Source organism: Hoplias malabaricus, chromosome 16 (assembly GCF_029633855.1).
Source record: "Hoplias malabaricus isolate fHopMal1 chromosome 16, fHopMal1.hap1, whole genome shotgun sequence".
NCBI classification, from domain to species: domain Eukaryota; kingdom Metazoa; phylum Chordata; class Actinopteri; order Characiformes; family Erythrinidae; genus Hoplias; species Hoplias malabaricus.
Window position 1 is genome coordinate 28391070 of NC_089815.1, and position 22459 is coordinate 28413528.

At 43.9% G+C, this 22459-nt stretch overlaps 2 protein-coding genes across 2 annotated transcripts in view; both read right to left on the reverse strand.

Moving 5' to 3' along the window:
* si:ch211-51h4.2 (uncharacterized) overlaps positions 1-1968 on the reverse strand; it is a 111350-nt gene extending 109382 nt beyond the window's left edge. Inside the window, exon 1 of the mRNA XM_066648237.1 lies at positions 1791-1968. Within this exon, the coding sequence (XP_066504334.1) occupies positions 1791-1920 (130 nt within the window). The 5' untranslated portion in view covers positions 1921-1968. The remainder of the gene's footprint in view (positions 1-1790) is intronic.
* Positions 1969-9070: 7102 nt separating this feature from the next.
* The window catches only part of LOC136671270 (inactive N-acetylated-alpha-linked acidic dipeptidase-like protein 2), a 271212-nt gene continuing 257823 nt past the window's right edge, over positions 9071-22459 (reverse strand). The window contains exons 13-14 of the mRNA XM_066646922.1: positions 19428-19626; positions 9071-10408 (exon numbers count right to left, since the gene is read on the reverse strand). Of these exons, the coding sequence (XP_066503019.1) occupies positions 10222-10408; positions 19428-19626 (386 nt within the window). The 3' untranslated portion in view covers positions 9071-10221. The remainder of the gene's footprint in view (positions 10409-19427; positions 19627-22459) is intronic.

Genomic DNA, 22459 nt, shown 5'->3' on the forward strand with positions numbered 1-22459 from the left:
AACACACGTTGGTCGGTGGATTGGTGACTCCAAAGTGTCCGTAAGTGTGAGCGTGTGAGTGAATGTGTGTGTGTGTGTTGCCCTGTGAAGGACTGGCGCCTCCTCCAGGGTGTATTCCCGCCTTGCGCCCAATGATTCCAGGTAGGCTCTGGACCCACCGTGACCCTGAACAGATAATGACTGAATGAAAAACGTAATAATAAAAATAACAGTGAAAAAAAAAAGAAGCATGCCATGCAATATCACATGGAGGGGTCACACAGCAACAGCTTTACAAAGTAATGAGAACAATCCATCTCCCTCTTTTCCACCGCACCGATGTTGAATGGACAGAATTGATTAAATGACAAAAAGCAATGTTTATAAATATATATATATATATGCACACACAATGTATAGTGTGTGGATTGCCTTAAAGAAGCCTGTCCTCTGGGAACTCTAAATTACACTCACACTCACAGCCAGGATGATTGATGACAATGTGAGCGGAAGCAAAGTAACCATAATGGCGCTTTAATGACACTCATATCAGTTGCTGTGGCAATCTGCCAGCTCCACTGACATCTTTACACAGCTATTTAATTAAGATGCCACCCAACTTTTGCGAGAGAATGCAGTTTTCCGTGCAAAGTATTTCCCGATGCAGCTCATTACAGGATGGCGGTGTGGAGCGTGCGGCGTGTAGTGGTGTGATAAGCTGGATGTAGAGGAGCAGGGAGCCGGGCCGTTGGGCTGCTGGAGTATTAAGGATAATGGATATTGACAGTGCAGTGAAAGTTTGACTAAAAGCGGCACATGATGGAGGAGCGACTTCAGGCTACACACAAGACAGAGGTCCAGGTCCGTGTGAGACACTGGTCAGTGGAAAGGCCAGTAACCGCTGAAGCATCCACCTGATGTGCCATAGTTTAGTTACATCACTCCATCTCCGCTGCCTGGAATTTGCCAGAAAACCAACGATATTATGCTGCTTTGCTACTAACAGACATTCCAAATACACCAATCAGCCACAACATTATAACCACCTCCTTGTTTCACACTTGTGTTGCGCTGATGTAGAGTGGATCAGACACAGCAGTGCTGCTGGAGTTTTTAAGCCCACTGTGTCACTGCTGGACTAAGAATGGCCCACCAACCAAAAGCATCCATCCGACAGCGTCCTGTGTCCATTGATGTAGGACTAGAGGACGACCGACACACACCGCACTGACAGAGCTACTGACTCTACATCTACAAGGTGGACCAACGAGGTAGGGGTGTCTAACTGAGTGGACAGTGAGTAGACACTCAGGCAGCACTGCTGTGTCTGATCCACTCAGACAGAAAACCTACAGTGAGTATAAAACCAAGGAGGTGGTCCTAATGTTCTGGTTGAAAGTCCAAAAATGGTTGTTAACGTCAAGTTATTCATGTTGCAGGGCAACACTGTGCTGAGATTATTCCACATGCTTAAACAGTCGAAGTGGAAAGTCTGGTCTAAGCACAGAATTCTGATTCATTTCTAAGTGGTTGTATTGGGGGGTGGGGTCATTATGAATGATGCTGTAGTGTTGGACAGAGAGAAGAGTGGAGAGAGTGAGAAGAGTGTGAAAGGAAAGAGTGAGACAGGTGTTGGGGAGGTGTGTAGAGAGAGACAGCAATGCTGGGGAGATTGGTACTGGGAGGCGGGAGTACTGTGCTTGTGGAGTGTGGAGGGAGAGAGAGAGAGAGAGAGAGAGCGGGGTGGGGGTGGTCTTGTGGAGGGTGAGACTGGGCTGAATGTAATGGAAACATAAGGCTCCGTTACTCACAGCACTGCAGATAAACTGCTCGGGCTCCGGCTCTATCCGCGGCTCTCGGAGCGAGTTTGAGCTCCACGGCCGTGTCAGTGCTGTCTGCGGGCGGACCGCTGTGGTGAAGCTCCTCCGCTGCGGTCGCCATCGTGGTTTTTGTTCTTATAATTTCTGTTTAAGTCCCTCTCTCTTTCACCTGCGCTCCAGGCATTCCTGAGAACGGCTGCGCATGCGCGAAACGCGTCACCACCCGCGTTGCTAAGATACACTGCAGGAAAGACGGTGGTCGGCTTTAAGGAATATAAACATTTACTAATTCAGGATAGTTACATTTATTTAAGTATAATTACAACAATCAGTGTACATTTGATCAGTTCCACTGCAGAGACGTTGCTCTGCATACTTTATAGTCCACTTTCACTCTGTTTATCAGTGGTCAGGACCCACTACAGAGCAGACAGTGACACTGACGTGGTGGTGGTGGTGTGTTAGTGTACTGTTATGAGTGTTGTACTGGTGTGAGTGGATCGGACACAGCAGTGCTGCTTGAGTTTTAAAGCCCTCAGTGTCACTGCTGAACTGATAATAGCCCACCAACCAAAATAATCCAGCCTACAGCGTCCTGTGTTCCCTAATGAAGTACAAAAGAATGGCCAACACCTAATATCTCTAACAGCACTTTAGTGTGGACTAGCAAGGTGCCTATAGTGGACTTAAGTGGACACAATATTTGATAACCCTGTCTGACCCACTTAAATGTTGTTTCTGGGCAGTTTTGTGCTATTCTGTGTATTAGCGATATGCTAATATGTTCATTTTTAAGGTGTTTGAATATTTTTAGATGTGAAACACCCAATTTAACGTATTTAAATAATTCACTGAGTGGCACAGAGGAGAAACAGGTGGTGTCTCTGTCAAACCGCTCCAGAGTCCCGGGGTTGTGGGTTCAAACCCGCGGGTGACTGTCTGTGAGAAGTTTGGTGTGTTCACCCCGTGTTCCTGTGGGTTTCCTCTGGTCTAAAAACATGTTGGTAGATGAATTACCAACTCAAAAGTGTCCCTGTAGCTTGATAAGAGGCTACAAATAATGAATGGATGAATTCATTCACTCACATTCTTACACTGCTCCACAAGGGGGTGTTGTGGTGTTATGCAGTTATCCTTTCATCAGTGAAAGAGAGTATCTGACTAGCACGGTTTCTGTTACATCACAGTTCTTACCAGCTGTGCTTTACTTACACACTCTCAAACTCCACATCTCTCCCAGGAGAACCTTCAAAACCTCCACTGCATTTCAAAACTAATTTGTTCCATTTTCTGAGCAAGTCAAATGCTGCTCTAATACAGCGCATCATAAAGGGTGAACTTTTAATCCTGTTTTTAATGAAGCTGGCCAAGTGAACAGTCTCAGCATAGGAACCTTTACTAGTTCCCATTAAAGTTTTAATGTCCTCCCTCGTGCATTATTAAGAAAGGCAAGGGACCTTTTCAGGCTTTAAAGCTGTGAGGATTAAAAGCGTACAGTACGATCAGATGGACTAAAATAATCCTCCAGTGAATTTTCCAGCATCAACAAGTCATTATTATGCGCACAAGTTCAATTATATCATTAAGCAATAGATTAGGAGGATTTAAAGATCCTGTTAAAATGATTCGCAGCGGAGAATCATCTGCTGGACGTTAGGTGAGAAATAAAGAAGAGAAGATGATAGCACTTAAATGTCTCTAGGATCTACAAGACATCGCTGAATCAAGCAGAAACCTGCAACACGTTTTGCCTCAATGTTTATTGCTTCAGGATCGGTTCAACTGCAAATCGAGTCAAAGAGAAAAAACTCAATGTATCTGAAACAGAAATGACAGGATTCTGGGAGACTGTCTGTGAGGAGTGTGGTGTGTTCTCTCTGTGTCTGTGTGGGTTTCCTCCGGGTGCTCCGGTTACCTCCCACAGTCCAAAAATACTCGTTGGTAGGTGGATTAGCGTCTCAAATGTGTCCGTATGTGTGAGTGAAGGACTGGCGCCCCCTCCAGGGTGTATTCCCGCCTTGCGCCCAATGATTCCAGGTAGGCTCTGGACCCACCGTGACCCTGAACTGGATAAGGGTTACAGATAATGAATGAATGAATGAATGAACAATCAGTAAATGTTTAACAGGATCCAGTTTCCCAAACTTTAGTAATAAGATCATATTAACTGAAGGAGACTGAGAGTGTTGAAGGTAATGTTCGCCCAACAGTTTTTAACAACAATTGAAGCCTTTGTGAAACCCAGCCGTCTATTTTTGACCAATTTTTGACCAAGCCTACCTGGAATCATTGGGTGCAAGGCGGGAATACACCCTGGAGGGGGCGCCAGTCCTTCACAGGGCAACACAGTCACACACACAGACACACACTCACACCTACAGACACTTTTGAGTCGTCAATCCACCTACCAACGTGTGTTTTTGGACTGTGGGAGGAAACCGGAGCACCCGGAGGAAACCCACGCTGACACAGAGAGAACACACCACACTCCTCACAGACAGTCACCCGGAGGAAACCCACGCAGACACAGGGAGAACACACCACACTCCTCACAGACAGTCACCCGGAGGAAACCCACGCAGACACAGGGAGAACACACCACACTCCTCACAGACAGTCACCCGGAGGAAACCCACGCAGACACAGGGAGAACACACCAACTCCTCACAGACAGTCACCCGGAGGAAACCCACGCAGACACTGGGAGAACACACCACACTCCTCACAGACAGTCACCCGGAGGAAACCCACGCAGACACAGGGAGAACACACCACACTCCTCACAGACAGTCACCCGGAGGAAACCCACGCAGACACAGGGAGAACACACCAACTCCTCACAGACAGTCACCCGGAGGAAACCCACGCAGACACAGGGAGAACACACCACACTCCTCACAGACAGTCACCCGGAGCAGGAATCGAACCCACAACCTCCAGGTCCCTGGAGCTGTGTGACTGCGACACTACTTTACTGATTGTTGTCGTTCTCAAAATTAAAAAATTGTAGTTCCATTTTTTATCTTTTTTTTGGCCTAAACGTGGGTTCAGATTAAATGATGAACAGAACCAGCACCTTCACTGCTCGGAATTTAAGACATTCACAGTCACTCACTCTGAACGTTAAGTTAAGAAAAATAAATGTTGCCAATCAAGACCTGTGTGTTTCACTCATGCAAAACAAATCATCAAAGGCTCTACATTCACCACTCAAATGAATACTGTACACAGGAATAAAACAGTTACTTTTAAAACATCAGCAAAACAACTGTGGTTTTAATGAACAGTTTACTCCAGGTTTATTTACATCACAGCAGGAGGGAACGCCCAGACATGAAGAGACCAAGCTGCTGTTCAGTGCCTTTTAGCGCTTAATGATCACTAATGATAGTTTACTACACAGAGAATTCAGAGGTGTGTCAGTTGGTGTTAATATAGACGTCTCATGTTAACTGCATTAGATTTACAGTACAACAATGGATTTACATCAGCTGTGCAGCTGATTAACTGAAGGGAAACTACACCAATTTCATTCATTCATTCATTATCTGTAACCCTTATCCAGTTCAGGGTCGCGGTGGGTCCAGAGCCTACCTGGAATCATTGGGTGCAAGGCGGGAACACACCCTGGAGGGGGCGCCAGTCCTTCACAGGGCTACACCAATTTCAGAGTTATGTAAATTGATGAACTTAAATTAAAAGATAGTAACCAGACGGCGTACAATATCTTGAGTTATTAAACAGAGCAACAGTCACCGATTCTATTTTTTTGTCGAATTCAATCAGCATTTGTTTTTATATCATTTTAAACCACCAGCCTGCTTTCCATTATCCTCAAAATTTCAAAAGCAAAGGAACAACAGAAGAACATCAAAGTCACTGAATAAAAACTTACATTAACTTACAATAAAAGTTAAAATGTTCAATCGGACTCTGGCAATTTCCTCAAGTCCTTCAGAGTGTTTTAATTAATGATTAAACCCAAATCTATTGTAAGAACAAGGAACCCAAAATGTGAATATAAAAATGTGCTGCAAATTCAAAAATGCTGTAAAAAAAAGACCAATACACAACAGAATTGGACAGAAAATTAGGTGCTTTGCTTGTCTTTCCCAGTAACAGTTACTACAACACAGCAGAGCACTGTTTTCTCATTCAGTTTCTTGGAAGAAAACCACAGTCACACCATCTGCACTTGGAAAAGCTCTGTTGCACAAGCTAAGAGTTGAAGTGTGCATCTACCTTCTGTATAATGGGACTTGAAAACACTGTATGTGTACTAGGCTTAAGTGATGTGACACTCTCATCTGTGGGAACGTGTAGAAATGAAATGTTTAAATGGCAACTATAAATTGCTATTCAGTTTAATACACAACTGTTATTACTGAACACCTCTAGAGTGGAGCTGAAGAACACTTTACCTGCTACTCACTGGATAAAGTTCAAGCTTGAAAGTCTATCGTAATTATCTGCAGAAGTGTCCTTCAAGAATATGGTGGAACCACAGAGGTTTCCTGAGTGCAGATGATGTGGGCATGGTTGATCTCAAAGTGTGATAAGGGATGAGCAAAGTGCAGTTTTTTTTAGTTACTATTGGCTGGTTAATTAAGGCCCCCACCCTGTTTAAAGGCTAAGCAGCAGCGATATGAAAGTGTCAAACAAATAAATACAGTGGTTGAGTTCCTAACTTGTGTTTATTGATCGTCAGAAAACATGTTATTTCTTACTAATTGAAGGAATAAGGTTTAAAAGACCGTTGGTCCCCCCCCCCCCCAACGGTGTTGGGAAACTCTAATAGGCGTCTTGCCTGTGACGTAGATGGTGGACAACACTCTAGAAGCTGCACTTAATTTAATGCAAAATGATGAAAAGGTGTGTTGTTTTTGGCTGCAATCATTCAATGTACAGTGGGACATCTGTGAACAAATGGCCCAAAGATCCCAAAATATCCAGAAAATGGACTAAATTTGTCAACTTTAAACGGACACTTTGGAAAGGTCCGTTCACCCTCCGCTCACTCCGTTATCTGTAGCTCATTTCACTGGCGCTTTTCCAACAATATGGACATGTAAGGACACCAACGAAAGGTGTTCAAGAGCCTCTGTAACATGGAGGTAAACAGGGTGAGGACACTCACTTCGCCTGTTTTAGTTGGTGTTAGTTAACGTTAGCTTGACTCGCTAAACTCGGTGTCTCAGATTATACTCGGCTACGTAGCTGCATTACGGAGGTTTATAGTGTCGGATGAATTCGAGTTCGACTTTGATCACATTTACAAGAATAACGGTACCTCTACATTTGAGTTTAGCTTATTGCTAGGCTATTGTCATGAATAATGTTGGTTATTTAGCTAGATACTGTTATAACAGTCAGTCATAACGGTGTTTTACCGCGGCGTTGTTCAGCTGTTGTCCACCAGTGACATCATGGTTGCGTAAGTATTTCTGTAGTGAGCTCGGGTTTTTCCGTCAATTTAATAAAATTGTCAGTTTTAAAGCAAATTAAGCTGCTATTTTCATTTTAATTCATACTTATATCTGTCAGTAACTACAATAATGTCAAATATTCATGGAGGGTCATTAAGTGGTGCTTAGCCTTTAAGCATTCGCTTCCATCGTGTTCTGACTTCTTTTGCACACTTGGAAATTTGCAGCCACTGTACGAACAAACAACAAATAAAGCTACAAATAAATACAAAAAAAAAAGTTAAACACACGTTTTTTGGTGCTTGCATTTCCACAGCAAAATTTAAGCATGAAATATACAGGAGTACAACAGTGTTTACAAGTTCTGACTGTAAAAGCGTGCATGACTCAATTAAAGGCACGTTAATAATTTAAAGCTCGTAGTCCAACTGGATTCCCTGATTCGATTTCTCCTAATTGGCCTGTTCATCAAACATACAAACGCAAGTCAAGTATCAAGACTGAAGCAGGTTAGTCCTAAACAACAGCACCCAAACCCATAGTGCCTTAAAAAACATCACGTCAACAACAATAGTGCAAATGCATAACACGCCCAAACATTGGTAGACACTCCGCGTAATCAGTGAATTCAGCTTCAAATTGTGGGTCCATTTGTGGACAGAAAAGCACTGTCAATTGAACGGATTGTTCTGGGCCATTCCCAATGCCGAGTGTGGGCCAAAGATGTGTTTAGCCTTTAGCCCTGGCCTGGGGATCAGTGGAAATGTGTTCTCAGGAGTGTAGGAGCTGCATCCAGTTCTTTTCGGATGAGTTCATGTGATGTGTACAATCCACACCTGGTTATCCAACATCACAGATGCTTTCGTGGACGTTCCAACGTCACGTTTACTGCAGAAAACAGGGGCACTCTTCCTATCAAGCCTTCATTTGTCCACAAACTTTAGTCCACGTTTTGTAACTGTTTTGTAACATGCTGTTTTTGTAGCAGGACTTAAGTTCCACCTCCAAGCAGTGAATACCTCGAAGAAAGACATCTGATGTGATGCAGCCATAAAACAAGTCTTGTTTCAAACATGAGCTTAAGCCCCGGATCCGCTCCTCAGAGGAAAGCAAACCCACAAAGAAAGTACCACTTTTACAAGATCAACAGAGAATCTGTAATTCCATCCATCAAAGAGCAGAAGAGATGATATTTAACCCCTCTGATTTTACCATTTCTCTTCATTCCAGTCTCTGAAACACACCCCTCCTGGGGAAGCTGGTGCACTGCTGGTGTTTTCTTTCAAGTCAGCCAGAAGTGCACAGTCTTTCTTAAGCTTCCGTACAGTCATCAATCTCGCCTGTGTTATGAAGCCATGCTCCACTCTGACTGATTGTAAGGCAGAGCAGGAATAAAGATGCTGAGGCTGAGCGTTCTGTCCACAGCTGACGATCCATCCACTGTTGCTGCTTATTCGCTGTGTTTGTTTCTTTATGCCTGTGTATCGCTGTGATTCTCGCCATGTTGGAGGTGCATGCGAACACTTCATGTACTTTTCCTGAGCTCAATTTCTCCTCTACGACACTAACCTCGGTGAGCAAAAGTCAGAGACCACGCCTTCACACAATTCCATTTTAAAAGGGATTCTTCATTTTTTAGGAGCTATTCCTGAGGAGATGAGGATTGTGAGAAACAGTGAACAACACGGAAAACATGTTCGGACTGATTAGATATTGGGAAGAATAAAATTAAACCAACTTCAACGACTGAACTTGGAGGTGCTAAATGCTGAATGCTACATTTCTATTAAATATTTTTTACTTGTTTAACGACACTAAATGTATTATTGATGTAATATGCCTGTGTGTGTGTGAGTGTGTGTATGTGTGTGTACTGTATACATATGCAAAACGTAAAGTCCACATGAAACTTGTGGTATTGTGCATGCATTAACGGTGCCATTGGGGCTTGGTATAAAACTTTGTCCCCGGGGAGGCCACAGTGGGTTTTTGTCAGTTTATCACAGTTATTAACAGACTAATAACAGGATGTTATAGACTATAGTACACTTACTGTATAATTCATGATTCTGCATTCATTCCTTTCTGTTTAGTTGTTTTTCTCAGAGGACACTAAATGAGAATGTGTTCCCTTTTTGAGCCTTATTTCCTTTCTCTTTTTCTGAGAGACTTTTATTTTGTCTCTTTTGGTGGTGGTGCTTTTGGGGCTAAAGTAAAGTTTGGTGTAAAACTGGTTTGTGATTGCACCAGCTGTTTATAAATGCTCTATACATTTTTTAAATAAATAAATAGAATAAATAAAAATAGGGCTGGTCTCTGACTTTTGCACAGCGTTGTACAACATCCTAAAAACAAAGTTTCCAAATGGTTGCTGAGTTGGAAAATAGGTTAAAACGTCATTATTACTTAGTGTTGAGGTTCTTTAACCTTTAAAAAGTTCCTCACAGTTTTCTCACATGGCTCTTATAAAACCATCCACTGGAAATTTCATTCATTAAGAAACTAAAAGTAGCATCTCTCTAAAGAACCCTTGGTTACTTTTAAAAGAGTAGGAAATGTGTTTTCTAACTTGTTTTAAAGCTAAACCTCAAATATTAGACTAACAGTAAAACTAGACTAAACCTAAAACTAATACAAGCACTAATCTACCTCACTCTCACAGTTTGTGCTGGTGCTTGTGTATGTCCTTCTCCACAGAGCATCCTCCTTTAGTGCAGGTTATACAGTTTGACTTTCTGCCATCTCTGCCATTAATCTTAGAGCCAAGCGAAAAAAAATGACCTACAAAAACCCAAGGCTCTTCATGCCTTAAAGTCTGCAAGCACTTCTCAGACATAATCTACACATGCCTCATGTTCCTGGGTGCGTCCGACTTTTTCCTCAAAGCGCCCCGTTATAAAGTTGAGACAGAAAACAACATAAAAAAAAGTAGTTGTGCTGTTTTGGCCTGAAGAGTGCGCAGTCGCTGCATAGCCCTGTAGTGTCGTGGAGCTATTTCAATGAGAGCCGTCAGGGTCATTCTCAAAGAGTTCAAGTCCACTGCGGATGAGCTTCTCGGCAGAGCTGATGGAGCTGGACACTTGGGATAATGCGCGGTTTACACCGCTGCGCTCGGCCTCTTCCTGGGCAGCTTTCAAGATGGAAAAGCCGGGAGATTCTCTGTTCACTCCAAAGAGAATGTTCCTGTGACAGAAAGAGTCAGTCAATATCTACCATGTAGTTTAAGGATATATACACTTTACTGGAGGTTAAAGCTGCGTTATGTAACATTTTGAGGACCTCTCTGGTGGAAATGTGTAACTGCGTGCAACGTGCACTAAAACGCTTCTTAATAACAGTTGATTCTCAATCTACTGATTGTGGATATATGTGATGACTGTGAGGCCAGTTTAAGTGTTATGTAACATTTGAGGCTTTGGCGACCTCTCTGGTGGAAATGTGTAATTGCGTGCAACGTGCACTACACATGGATAAATGTGATGACTGTGAGGCCAGTTTAACCTGATTCCAAGGATGGAAATAAATAACTTCAACATATATTCGACATATCTTAAGTATAATGATGAGATATTTTACATAGTGCAGCTTCAAAACACAATGTAAATAGTAATATAAATATTGCTACAGCATTGAAGACATTCATAACAGAGATAGATGATGACTCACTGAAGCACTCAGGGTAAGGGTCTAATTACTGTGTGATAGACAAGAAGACCAATAATAACAACGCTGCTCCAGACAGTAACAGAAAAACGAAACTCAATAAAGTCATATTCTATAAACCCCTGTCCCCTGCTGTGTATCTTTTTGACTTACAGAAAGTGTCCACAAATCTTTTTGAACACAGGCACCTGTGGTCACACAGACACAGACTCACAGAGACCATACCAACTGACACAGAAAGAGAGAGAGAGAGAGAGAGAGAGAGAATCTTAAGAAAATCAATGCCAGTGTCTCTCCCACAACCTTGGAGGGTTCAAGTGTGGTTGAAGTTGGAAGCTGTGGAGCTATTATTTGAACTTTTGTAGGGCAAAAATAAGAAGCTTTGGGCCATTTCTTCACGCTTCTGGGGCACACATTGATTTTTTGCTGTTTTAACTGGCTGCACACACCTAAGCAGAATAAATGAGGCCATTCTTTATCTGTAAACAGGTTGGACTTTGGGTCTGGGGTGGGTCTGTGACCTTGACACAGTGAGCTTTATATAAAAATCATGTAATTAACTCTCTCCTTCAGCCCCCCAGGTGAGAAAAAGGTGACCTGAAAGCACAAATCACACACACATGCGCCGTGCGCCTCATTTATACAAACATGTGTATGCACACATTTGATATGAAAAGAATCATACAGAAAAATCAGTGTCTATGGAGTCATTTCTAAAATGGAAAGATAACACCACACTCCTCACAGGCAGTCACCCGAAGGAAACCCACGCAGACACAGGGAGAACACACCATACTCCTCACAGACAGTCACCCAAAGGAAACCCACGCAGACACAGGGAGAACACACCACACTCCTCACAGACAGTCACCCGGAGGAAACCCACGCAGACACAGAGAGAACACACCACACTCCTCAAAGACAGTCACCCGGAGGAAACCCACACAGACACAGGGAGAACACACCACACTCCTCACAGACAGTCACCCTGAGGAAACCCACGCAGACACAGGGAGAACACACCACACTCCTCACAGACAGTCACCTGGAGGAAACCCACACGGACACAGGGAGAACACACCACACTCCTCACACACAGTCACCCGGAGGAAACCCACGCGGACAGAGGGAGAACACACCACACTCCTCACAGACACTCACCCGGAGGAAACCCACACGGACACAGGGAGAACACACCACACTCCTCACAGACAGTCATCCAGAGGAAACCCACACGGACACAGGGAGAACACACCACACTCCTCACACACAGTCACCCGGAGAAAACCCACGCGGACAGAGGGAGAACACACCACACTCCTCACAGACACTCACCCGGAGGAAACCCACGCGGACACAGGGAGAACACACCACACTCCTCACAGACAGTCACCCGGAGGAAACCCACGCGGACACAGGGAGAACACACCACACTCCTCACAGACAGTCACCCGGAGCGGGACTCGAACCCACTACCTCCAGGTCCCTAGAGCTGTGTGACTGCGACAACTACCTGCTGCACCATCGAGCCGCCCTATTATTATTATTATTATTATTATTACTACAGGTAATTCAGTTACTCATTATTACCAACACTGTCAGGTACAATGTTCCTGGAGTTGAAACAAACCTCTCAGTGTGACTCCATTAGAAGTGACTTTGCTGGAGAATATTTTTCTATTTAAAAAAAAACCTATATGTGTGTGTGTGTGTGTGTGTGTGTGTGTCCTGAGATGTGAAAGATCAATATCTCCCAGACCTCCTGGAGATTTTCTCAGTGAAGAGGCTGAGCTAACGTGCTGTGTCTGGAATGTCTTATTAATTTCAGACGGGGGAGAGATGGATAGAGAGAGGAAGTTAAAACACTGCTTCTCTGGCCCTGACTGTTTATTTTCTCGCTTTGGAAAGACAAATTCACAGTCAGCGCTTGTTAAATATCTACATCCATCCTTAGAAACACTTTATGAGGCCTTTTATTCCACACATGAGGCCTCTGCAATGTAATGCAGTTGAATTTCACTGCATTCAACTTATCCTTAATCAAGATGAATCAATTAATCACTGACTGGACTGCGTACCAGAGCAGACATCTGGAGATCCTGATTAACCGTGCTGCATATTCGGAGTGATAAAGAGGACAGAACAGGTACCTTTCCGAGTGTAAGTGAGACTTCTGATTATGTAAGAAATGACAAATGCTATATTACATATGCGCTGCTTTCACACAATACCTCTGAGTGAATGTACCAGCGCACAGAGCAGGTAAACAAACCTGGAACAACTTGTTTAAGAATTGTATGCCATCTGCAAACAAGCGAAGGCTGTATTTCCCCCTCCCCTCTCTCAAGTTTATTACAATGAGCCAAACACACAGCGTTTAAGTGATTACTGAGCTGTGCAACAGTTGTGTAAAGCTCACAGGGAAGAATCCAGGGGGCAGTTGCAAGAGGCTAATTGGCCATTTTTTAAAAGCTGTGTCCGTTCGCAGACAGAGACCTGGTAGAGGCCTTTTCATTCACCATTTGAAAATTTAATCATGGCCACTGCACAGAAATGTGATTAGCCCCTGATTAGCTCCTGCATGCCACTGTGACAATAGTGGGCGCTTTGTATTTAGCTGCGATTAAAATAGCAGCGACACCTCATATGAATCCTGTATTCATAATTCTCTTGAAAGCTTTACAAGATAGCACTGACTTATGTGGTTTGTCACATATTTATCCCTGAATGAACCTGCTTAATCTCTGTGGAGCGGGTCCGCCACACGGGGGCGGCCATTTTACAGATTCTCTAACCACTAGATGTCAGTATAACGGCTGTTATATCATGAAGAAAAATCATTCTAGAAAATGACTGCTAGTCTTCACATTATGGCTTATGTGGTTTGTCACATATTTATCCCTGAGTGAACCTGCTTAACCTCTGTGGAGCGGGTCCGCCACACGGGGGCGGCCATTTTACAGATTCTCTGACACAGCCAGACCACTAGATGTCAGTATAACGGCTGTTATATCATGAAGAAAAATCATTCTAGAAAATGACTGCTAGTCTTCACATTATGGCTTATGTGGTTTGTCACATATTTATCCCTGAGTGAACCTGCTTAACCTCTGTGGAGCGGGTCCACCACACGGGGGCGGCCATTTTACAGATTCTCTGACACAGCCGGACCACTAGATGTCAGTATAACGGCTGTTATATCATGAAGCAAAATCATTCTAGAAAATGACTGCTAGTCTTCACATTATGGCTTATGTGGTTTGTCACATATTTATCCCTGAGTGAACCTGCTTAACCTCTGTGGAGCGGGTCCGCCACACGGGGGCGGCCATTTTACAGATTCTCTGACCACTAGATGTCAGTATAACGGCTGTTATATCATGAAGCAAAGTCATTTTAGAAAACGACTGCTCGTCTTCACATTATTTAACAGCCTTTAGTCTGACATCTAGTGGCACGGATGTTCTGTGCTAAACATATTTCAGAACTGATCGCCTCCGTGAGAGGGACCATGCACCATCGCCCTTAAACTAGTTTATTCAGGGACCGCAAAGCAATCTGATTCTTCATTTCATGGGAGTTGCACCATGTAAAAATAATAAATGACCAATAATAAATAACAATTACTGAATATTCTATTAAGAGCAGTTGTATAGGCTGCATATAAATATATAAATAAAGGCATTATATAGCATACCTAATACCTTATGCATGCCGTAGAAGGAATACCACGCAACATCTTATGAATATATTAATGAAGCCTTATGGATATAGGATTCATAGGAAGAGTTACCAATTTAGCTGAGGATTCCACAGAGCTCCGAAAGCAAACCCGCGGAGAGAGGCCTGTGGTTCCAGCCTTAGCGAGGTGTAAGAGTTCTTCTTAAGTTAGAAAATTGAGTCGTGATTTAGAAACACAACGAGGAAAGATGATCCGAGGTGACTCATACACAATTGATGGAGTATTACTAAAACATCAAGCTCCGTTGTGACTCCAGCTGCTCTCCCGTTCCCATCAAACTCAAATCCACATCTGTAAATCCCCCTGGCTGTGGGGAAGTATCTGAGGACATGGCGGTGAGAGAGACGGAGAGAGAGAGAGAGAGACAGAGGCATGGTCTGTTCTATTCCTAGAAAGCAGGGTGTATGTTTACTGCTTGATTGTGTATTAGCATTCCAAGCGTTCAGAGGCAATTACTCTCCTCCGGTTTCCAGGCCAGCGTACTACATTTGTCAATGACAAGGCTGAGGAATGCTCATTATTATAAGTACTTCAAAACTTCCAGGCGATGTCATTAACTTTCACTTGTATTATTTCAATTTTCAAAACATGTCAAGTTTTCGTCGAGTTTGCACAGTGGGCATTTATTAACATTATCACATTTTTTTGCATTCTTTGCAGCACAGTGCCGTTTAAAATGTGGGATTAGCTTCCAGAAATTCGCAATTTAATGTGTACATCTCTTCTAATACTAATAAACTACACTCTTGTTGGGCGGCACGGTGGCGCAGCAGAGACCTGGAGGTTGTGGGTTCTATTCCTGCTCCGGGTGACTGTCTGTGAGGATTGTGGTGTGTTCTCCCTGTGTCCGCGTGGGTTTCCGCCGGGTGACTGTCTGTGAGGAGTGTGGTGTGTTCTCCCTGTGTCTGCGTGGGTTTCCTCAGGGTGACTGTCTGTGAGGAGTGTGGTGTGTTCTCCCTGTGTCTGCGTGGGTTTCCTCAGGGTGACTGTCTGTGAAGAGTCTGGTGTGTTCTCCCTGTGTCTGTGTGGATTTCCTCCGGGTGACTGTCTGTGAGGAGTGTGGTGTGTTCTCCCTGTGTCTGTGTGGGTTTCCTCAGGGTGACTGTCTGTGAGGAGTGTGGTGTGTTCTCCCTGTGTCTGTGTGGGTTTCCTCAGGGTGACTGTCTGTGAGGAATGTGGTGTGTTCTCCCTGTGTCTGTGTGGGTTTCCTCCGGGTGACTGTCTGTGAGGAGTGTGGTGTGTTCTCCCTGTGTCTGTGTGGGTTTCCTCCAGGTGACTGTCTGTGAGGAGTGTGGTGTGTTCTCCCTGTGTCTGCGTGGGTTTCCTCAGGGTGACTGTCTGTGAGGAGTGTGGTGTGTTCTCCCTGTGTCTGTGTGGATTTCCTCCGGGTGACTGTCTGTGAGGAGTGTGGTGTATTCTCCCTGTGTCTGCGTGGGTTTCCTCCGGGTGACTGTCTGTGAGGAGTGTGGTGTATTCTCCCTGTGTCTGCGTGGGTTTCCTCTTGTTCCCCAGACCTCTAAGACAGTTGTGTCATTTAATTTAAATAATAAATTAGCAACTTAACTACCAGTGTGTTGTTAGATAAATAAAAACAAAAACGTCATTCATAAGTCGACAAGTGATTCCACACTTTTGAAGAGTAAGGTACAGTCACTTGCAATGATACCTGGGAGGTTTGGTTTTAAAGAGGTGTCTGGAGTTTTTGTCTGTTCTTCCGAACTCTGCTGTTATATCAATTAACGTGCAGTGTTTTATATTTTCAGTGTTTTAACTCCCCTCCCGTGTAACGTTCTTTGAAATGTAGTAATTGAAACCAAAACTGTGAAATAGGTAAAAAAAAATGCTGTTATCGTTCTCTTAATGAAGAACACTCTGAAGGAAATTCCTTGCAGTTAGGAAAGTGCTGCAAGTAAACAGCAGTCTGTGTACATATAGCAGAACCTGAGAGAATCATTTTTCCTTTTAACTGAGCATTTATGTACTTGACCTTCTCTGCTCCTGGCATTAAACATTGTGGAGCGATTCCCCAGACACACAGCAAGTCTATCCTGGATTAGTGGGCAACTACAAACAGAAAAAGCAAATCTCTTCTTCACTGCGTCTAGCCACAGCCTCCTGGGATAACAGAGCTGATCCGAGAGCTTCAGGTACACAGCTCAAAAACAATAACACTCCAAAACTGAAGTACATTTATCTTTGCTCTGTTTATTATTGAATACAAATAGATCCACGTTGAAACAGGAACCCTATACAAGCTCCACTGAAATCCACTTCACTATCCAGAGTTTCAATAATGCAGAAGCAGAAGATAATACACAGGACAAACTATGTGGTCAGTTGCTCATCCAACATTTCCTCCAAAACTAAGGGAATAAAGTGGGAGTTTGACCTTATTGCTGCAGTAACAACAGGGTTAAGAACAGAAAGAACAGGGTGGAAGTTAGCTATAGAGAAAAAGAGCAGGAACAGATGGACTTGTAGGACTACAACGTTCTCCTGTACAGTCAGTGGCTTCAATGTTATTGCTATTGTTATTGTGTGTAATCAGTGGCTGTTGTGAGTAGAAATGAAAATGAAAGGTCTCTGAATTTTGCACTGTACTGAATTCCATATCAGACGGCATGGTGGTGCAGCAGGTTAGTGTCGCAGTCACATAGCTGCAGGGACCTGGAGGTTGTGGGTTCGCTTCCTGCTCCGGGTGACTGTCTGTGAGGAGTGTGGTGTGTTCTCTCTGTGTCTGCGTGGGTTTCCTCCGGGTGACTGTCTGTGAGGAGTGTGGTGTGTTCTCTCTGTGTCCGTGTGGGTTTCCTCCGGGTGACTGTCTGTGAGGAGTGTGGTGTGTTCTCTCTGTGTCTGTGTGGGTTTTCTCTGGGTGACTGTCTGTGAGGAGTGTGGTGTGTTCTCTCTGTGTCTGTGTGGGTTTTCTCTGGGTGACTGTCTGTGAGGAGTGTGGTGTGTTCTCTCTGTGTCTGTGTGGGTCTCCTCCGGGTGACTGTCTGTGAGGAGTGTGGTGTGTTCTCTCTGTGTCTGTGTGGGTTTCCTCCGGGTGACTGTCTGTGAGGAGTGTGGTGTGTTCTCTCTGTGTCTGTGTGGGTTTCCTCCGGGTGACTGTCTGTGAGGAGTGTGGTGTGTTCTCTCTGTGTCTGTGTGGGTTTCCTCCGGGTGACTGTCTGTGAGGAGTGTGGTGTGTTCTCTCTGTGTCCGTGTGGGTTTCCTCCGGGTGACTGTCTGTGAGGAGTGTGGTGTGTTCTCTCTGTGTCCGCGTAGGTTTCCTCCGGGTGACTGTCTGTGAGGAGTGTGGTGTGTTCTCTCTGTGTCCGCATGGGTTTCCTCCGGGTGACTGTTTGTGAGGAGTGTGGTGTGTTCTCCCTGTGTCCGCGTGGGTTTCCTCCGGGTGACTGTCTGTGAGGAGTGTGGTGTGTTCTCCCTGTGTCCGCGTGGGTTTCCTCCGCGTGACTGTCTGTGTGGTGTGTTCTCTCTGTGTCTGCGTGGGTTTCCTTCAGGTGCTCCGGTTTCCTCCCACAGTCCAAAAACACACGTTGGTAGGTGGATTGGCGATTAAAAAAAAAAGTGTCCATAGGGTGTGAGTGTGTGAGTGAATGTGTGTGTGTGTGTGTGTGTTGCCCTGTGAAGGACTGGCGCCCCCTCCAGGGTGTATTCCCGCCTTGTGCCCAATGATTCCAGGTAGGCATAAGGGTTACAGATAATGAATGAATGAACGAATTCCATATCAATGGATGTGACTATGCTGCGAATGGTCATGAAATCTGCGGAGGATTACACAACAGCCTCTGTGTCACAAAGCCTTCTTAGATATAATATTGATATGTGTTTCTTAGATAATGATTGTTAAATAATGCTGGCTTTCATAAAATGTGATTTTGAAAACTTGAAGTGGAGAAAGGGAGAAAAATGCATAGCTTATTCCACTATATAGAAGATGAAAGCGATATAAGAACGCAAACCTGAAAGTAAGTGGAATAGAGAGAAAATGAAATATTCAAGGCAAGGCTTTCTCACTGGCAGTCATGTCTGGAGTGAATACATTTGACAGAAATGCAAATTTCTCTGTCTCTGCAGCCTTGAGTAGTCACCCACAATAGACCACAGGGAAGTAATATCATCATTCATTTTCTAACGAGAACTTGAAAGATCCTGTCTGAGTTGAGAATTAGTTGTGGTAATTTAACAACACGGAGCCGGAAAGAGCCCTTGTCAAACATCACGTTGAGCAAGAAATTTCGTTCGAGTCGAAAACGTAATTAAAGTCCAAAGAAGTTGTAAATAATCCAAACTTCGTTGCTCGGCGGAGCGGCAGATTGACAGACTGAATGGCGCTGTTGTCACATTCCGATCAAACCCAGAAGTGACGGATTTGAACGCTTCCGGTGGATTAACGTACAGGAGCTGCTCAAACAGACTGTGCTTCGAAGACAAACTGCTGCATCCATCACAGCTCTTTAATGTTGTATCGACTCATCTGAAGCAAACCCACCGTTACGGCTGCTCCTTCACAAAACATTGCATTCAGTTACTGTACAGCTCCCTCACTCAATTATTGATCATCTAACGATATCTAAGAGTATCAAACACTTTCCTCCAACCGCCCTGTCCTCCGCCGCCTTTGAAACGTAGCTGCCTTTATGTATAATACAGCACACGGAAACAAAACAAGATGTGTGAAGAAACTGCGGAAAGGATGGGTAAAGCAACACTGACGTGGATCTCTGTAAGCAGCCACACAGAAGGAGTCTGGTATTGAATGTTCTGGCCGTGTGTTTGCTTGCTGCAGCTCACCGTGAAAAGCCCGGAGGAGGGTTTGGAATGAGAAAGCTTTTCTCCACGTCTCGCAGCACGTCGTTCAGCATCCTCACGTGAGACGGGTCACGCTCTTTGGGGTCGTTGGCCGGCCGCATGATCTCGGACTGGAAGAAGCCTGAATTTTCCCTAAAAGTGGCCGTAGCTGCCAGGAGGTCTGGTTTAGTTAAAGGATCATCTGTAAAAGAGTGGTGGAAAATTAGCACAAACACCTGTATTTATCACGTTAAAACTAGTCTTCAACACAGAATTGATTTTAAAGTGTTGTTAATTGTTTATAAATCAATAAACGTCCTCGGACCAAACTATATTTCAGATCTGCTAGAAGTGTATGAACCCAGTAGGCCCCTCAGATCACACGGGACTGGTCAGTTAGTGGTCAGAACCACACAGGGGGAGGCAGCTTTCAGTCACTATGCTCCCTGCACCTGGAACAGACTCTAGCTTCAAATCTAGACTAAAGACCCCCCTGTTCTCCTGCGCATTTGAGTAGCGCTGCACTTAGATTGAATTAATAATGTAGATCTACTTATTTTGGCGGCACAGTGGCGCAGCAGGTTGGTGTCGCAGTCACACAGCTCCAGGGACCAGGAGGTTGTGGGTTCGATTCCTGCTCCGGTTGACTGTTTGTGAGGAGTGTGGTGTGTTCTCCCTGTGTCTGTGTGGGTTTCCACCTGGTGACTGTCTGTGAGGAGTGTGGTGTGTTCTCCCTGTGTCTGTGTGGGTTTCCTCCGGGTGACTGTCTGTGAGGAGTGTGGTGTGTTCTCCCTGTGTCTGCGTGGGTTTCCTCCAGGTGCTCCGGTTTCCTCCCACAGTCCAAAAATACACGTTGGTAGGTGGATTGGCGACTCAAAAGTGTCCGTAGGTGAGAGTGTGTGAGTGTGTGGGTGTTGCCCTGTGAAGGACTGGCGCCCCCTCCAGGGTGTATTCCCGCCTTGCGCCCAATGATTCCAGGTAGGCTCCGGACACACCCCGACCCTGAACTGGATAAGGGTTACAGATAATGGATGGATCTACTTATTTTATTTCTAGCACCATTTTAATAACTTTCCTTTTTAATTACTCTGTTTAAATTGTTTTAAATTTTACTGAATAGCTTTTAATCATTTTTATTTTATTTTATTTTATTCTGTTTTAATTCTATTCTATACTTTCTAATTTTTATTTTCTTTTACTTTTTAAATTCTACTGTAATTTTTCTGCATCACTCTGTAAAGCACTTTGAATTGCTATTGTGTACGAAAGGTGCTCTATAAATAAACTTGTCTTGCCTGTTTGTGAAAAAAGAGAGTGTGTAACTATTATTCTTCAAGTCTATTCGTAAATTTCACATTTAACCTATCTATGGCAGTGCACACACACACACACACACACACACACACACACACACAAACACACACATACACACACAGTAGTGCAGTAGGGGCAGTGAGCAAAGACACCCAGAGCAGTGGGAAGCCATGCCCAGCACCCAGGGAGCAGTTGGGAGTTACTTTGCTCACAGGCATTTCAGCCCTGGACTGAGGGAGGATGACACCGTCCAGTCCCAAACCTGCTTCTATAACCATTAGGCCACGGCTGCCCCTTTGACTAACAGTGTACATAAACACCACCATGCGCTGCTTTTCAAGTGCTACTTTAACATTTAATGAAATTGATTTTCTAATTTATAATTCATGTTGGTTACAATATAGAACAGGCATTACGCCCGGACTGCCCTTTGACACACTGAGAGAGAAGAGTCTGTTACTGCAGGTAATGAGAAAAAACATCTATTAATACCCTTCATTTCAGAGGAAACGTTAAATGAACACACAAACGTAAGGCTGTAGAATGTCAGGTTTGTAAGTGATATCTTGGAGAGCTCACTGTCTTTTATTTTGCATCTATTTACTCTCATCTCCGTAATATGTAGAATATTCAGATCCTTGGCAAATGTGATGTGTAACACTGCAAATACTAACTGCCTATAACATCAACCAATGGCCTTTGCCCAGTTTCACAGACACACCCCCAAGAGCCGTCGCTCCCTCACTGTTACTGTCAGGCTTTTACAGGGTAAATAAGTAGTGAACCAGCTGGCCTTCCACACACACGCTAACGCTTATTCTCCACATTCTCAGCTCACCTTCACAAACTTCAGACCCCAACTAACCAACACACAGCTCCACTGTTACTGCTGTTTAATCTCATTAACCCGGAGAAGCCAAGAGAAAAACCCATCAACTTCAGATTGCAAAAACAGCTTCTAATCTTCCCCTTCAGAGATTAGCCTTTGGTTTGAATGATTACATATGCCAGCAATAAATGGAAAAAAATAAAGACACTTAATTCTGCCTTCATCTGAGCGCAGAACAGATTTAATTGGATAATTGGATAATTGGATAATTTCTAATGAGTATAATACGTAAGCGTAAACAATTAGAAGAGAGTCAAAATGCAGGTTGTTTTCAACCCGTCAACAAGTCTCACACTCACGCGTGATATAGTCACAAATATAGGAGACTGCAGTTCGTGACATAGTAACATGTTTTTGACATTTCATGCGACAATATCACAATCATAAATGTATGGGTAGTTACCATAGAAACACTGCGACAGTAACACGACAACTCTTCCTCATTACAGGCGTCATTACTCATTGCATAGAAAAAGGCATAATGCTAATTACATAACACAGGTTCTTATTCCAACAAAGGCATAAAGTATTTTATTATAATATTTCCCCTAAGCAATGCTTATTATTGGTGTCCTACTTTAGCTTTAACTCTAACGAGAACATTTCTTTCACTTAACGTTATTTTGACTAATTTTCAAAAGGTTAATACTGAAAAGGACATTTCTCTAGCCATTATTTGATTCAATATTTTAGCAAATGATGAATTAGTAACGTTATTCAATCATTCTCTGTAACCCTTCTCCAGTTCCGGGTCGCAGTGGGTCCAGAGCCTACCTGGAATCATTTGGCACAAGGCAGGAATACACCCTGGAGGGCGCGCCACTCCTTCACA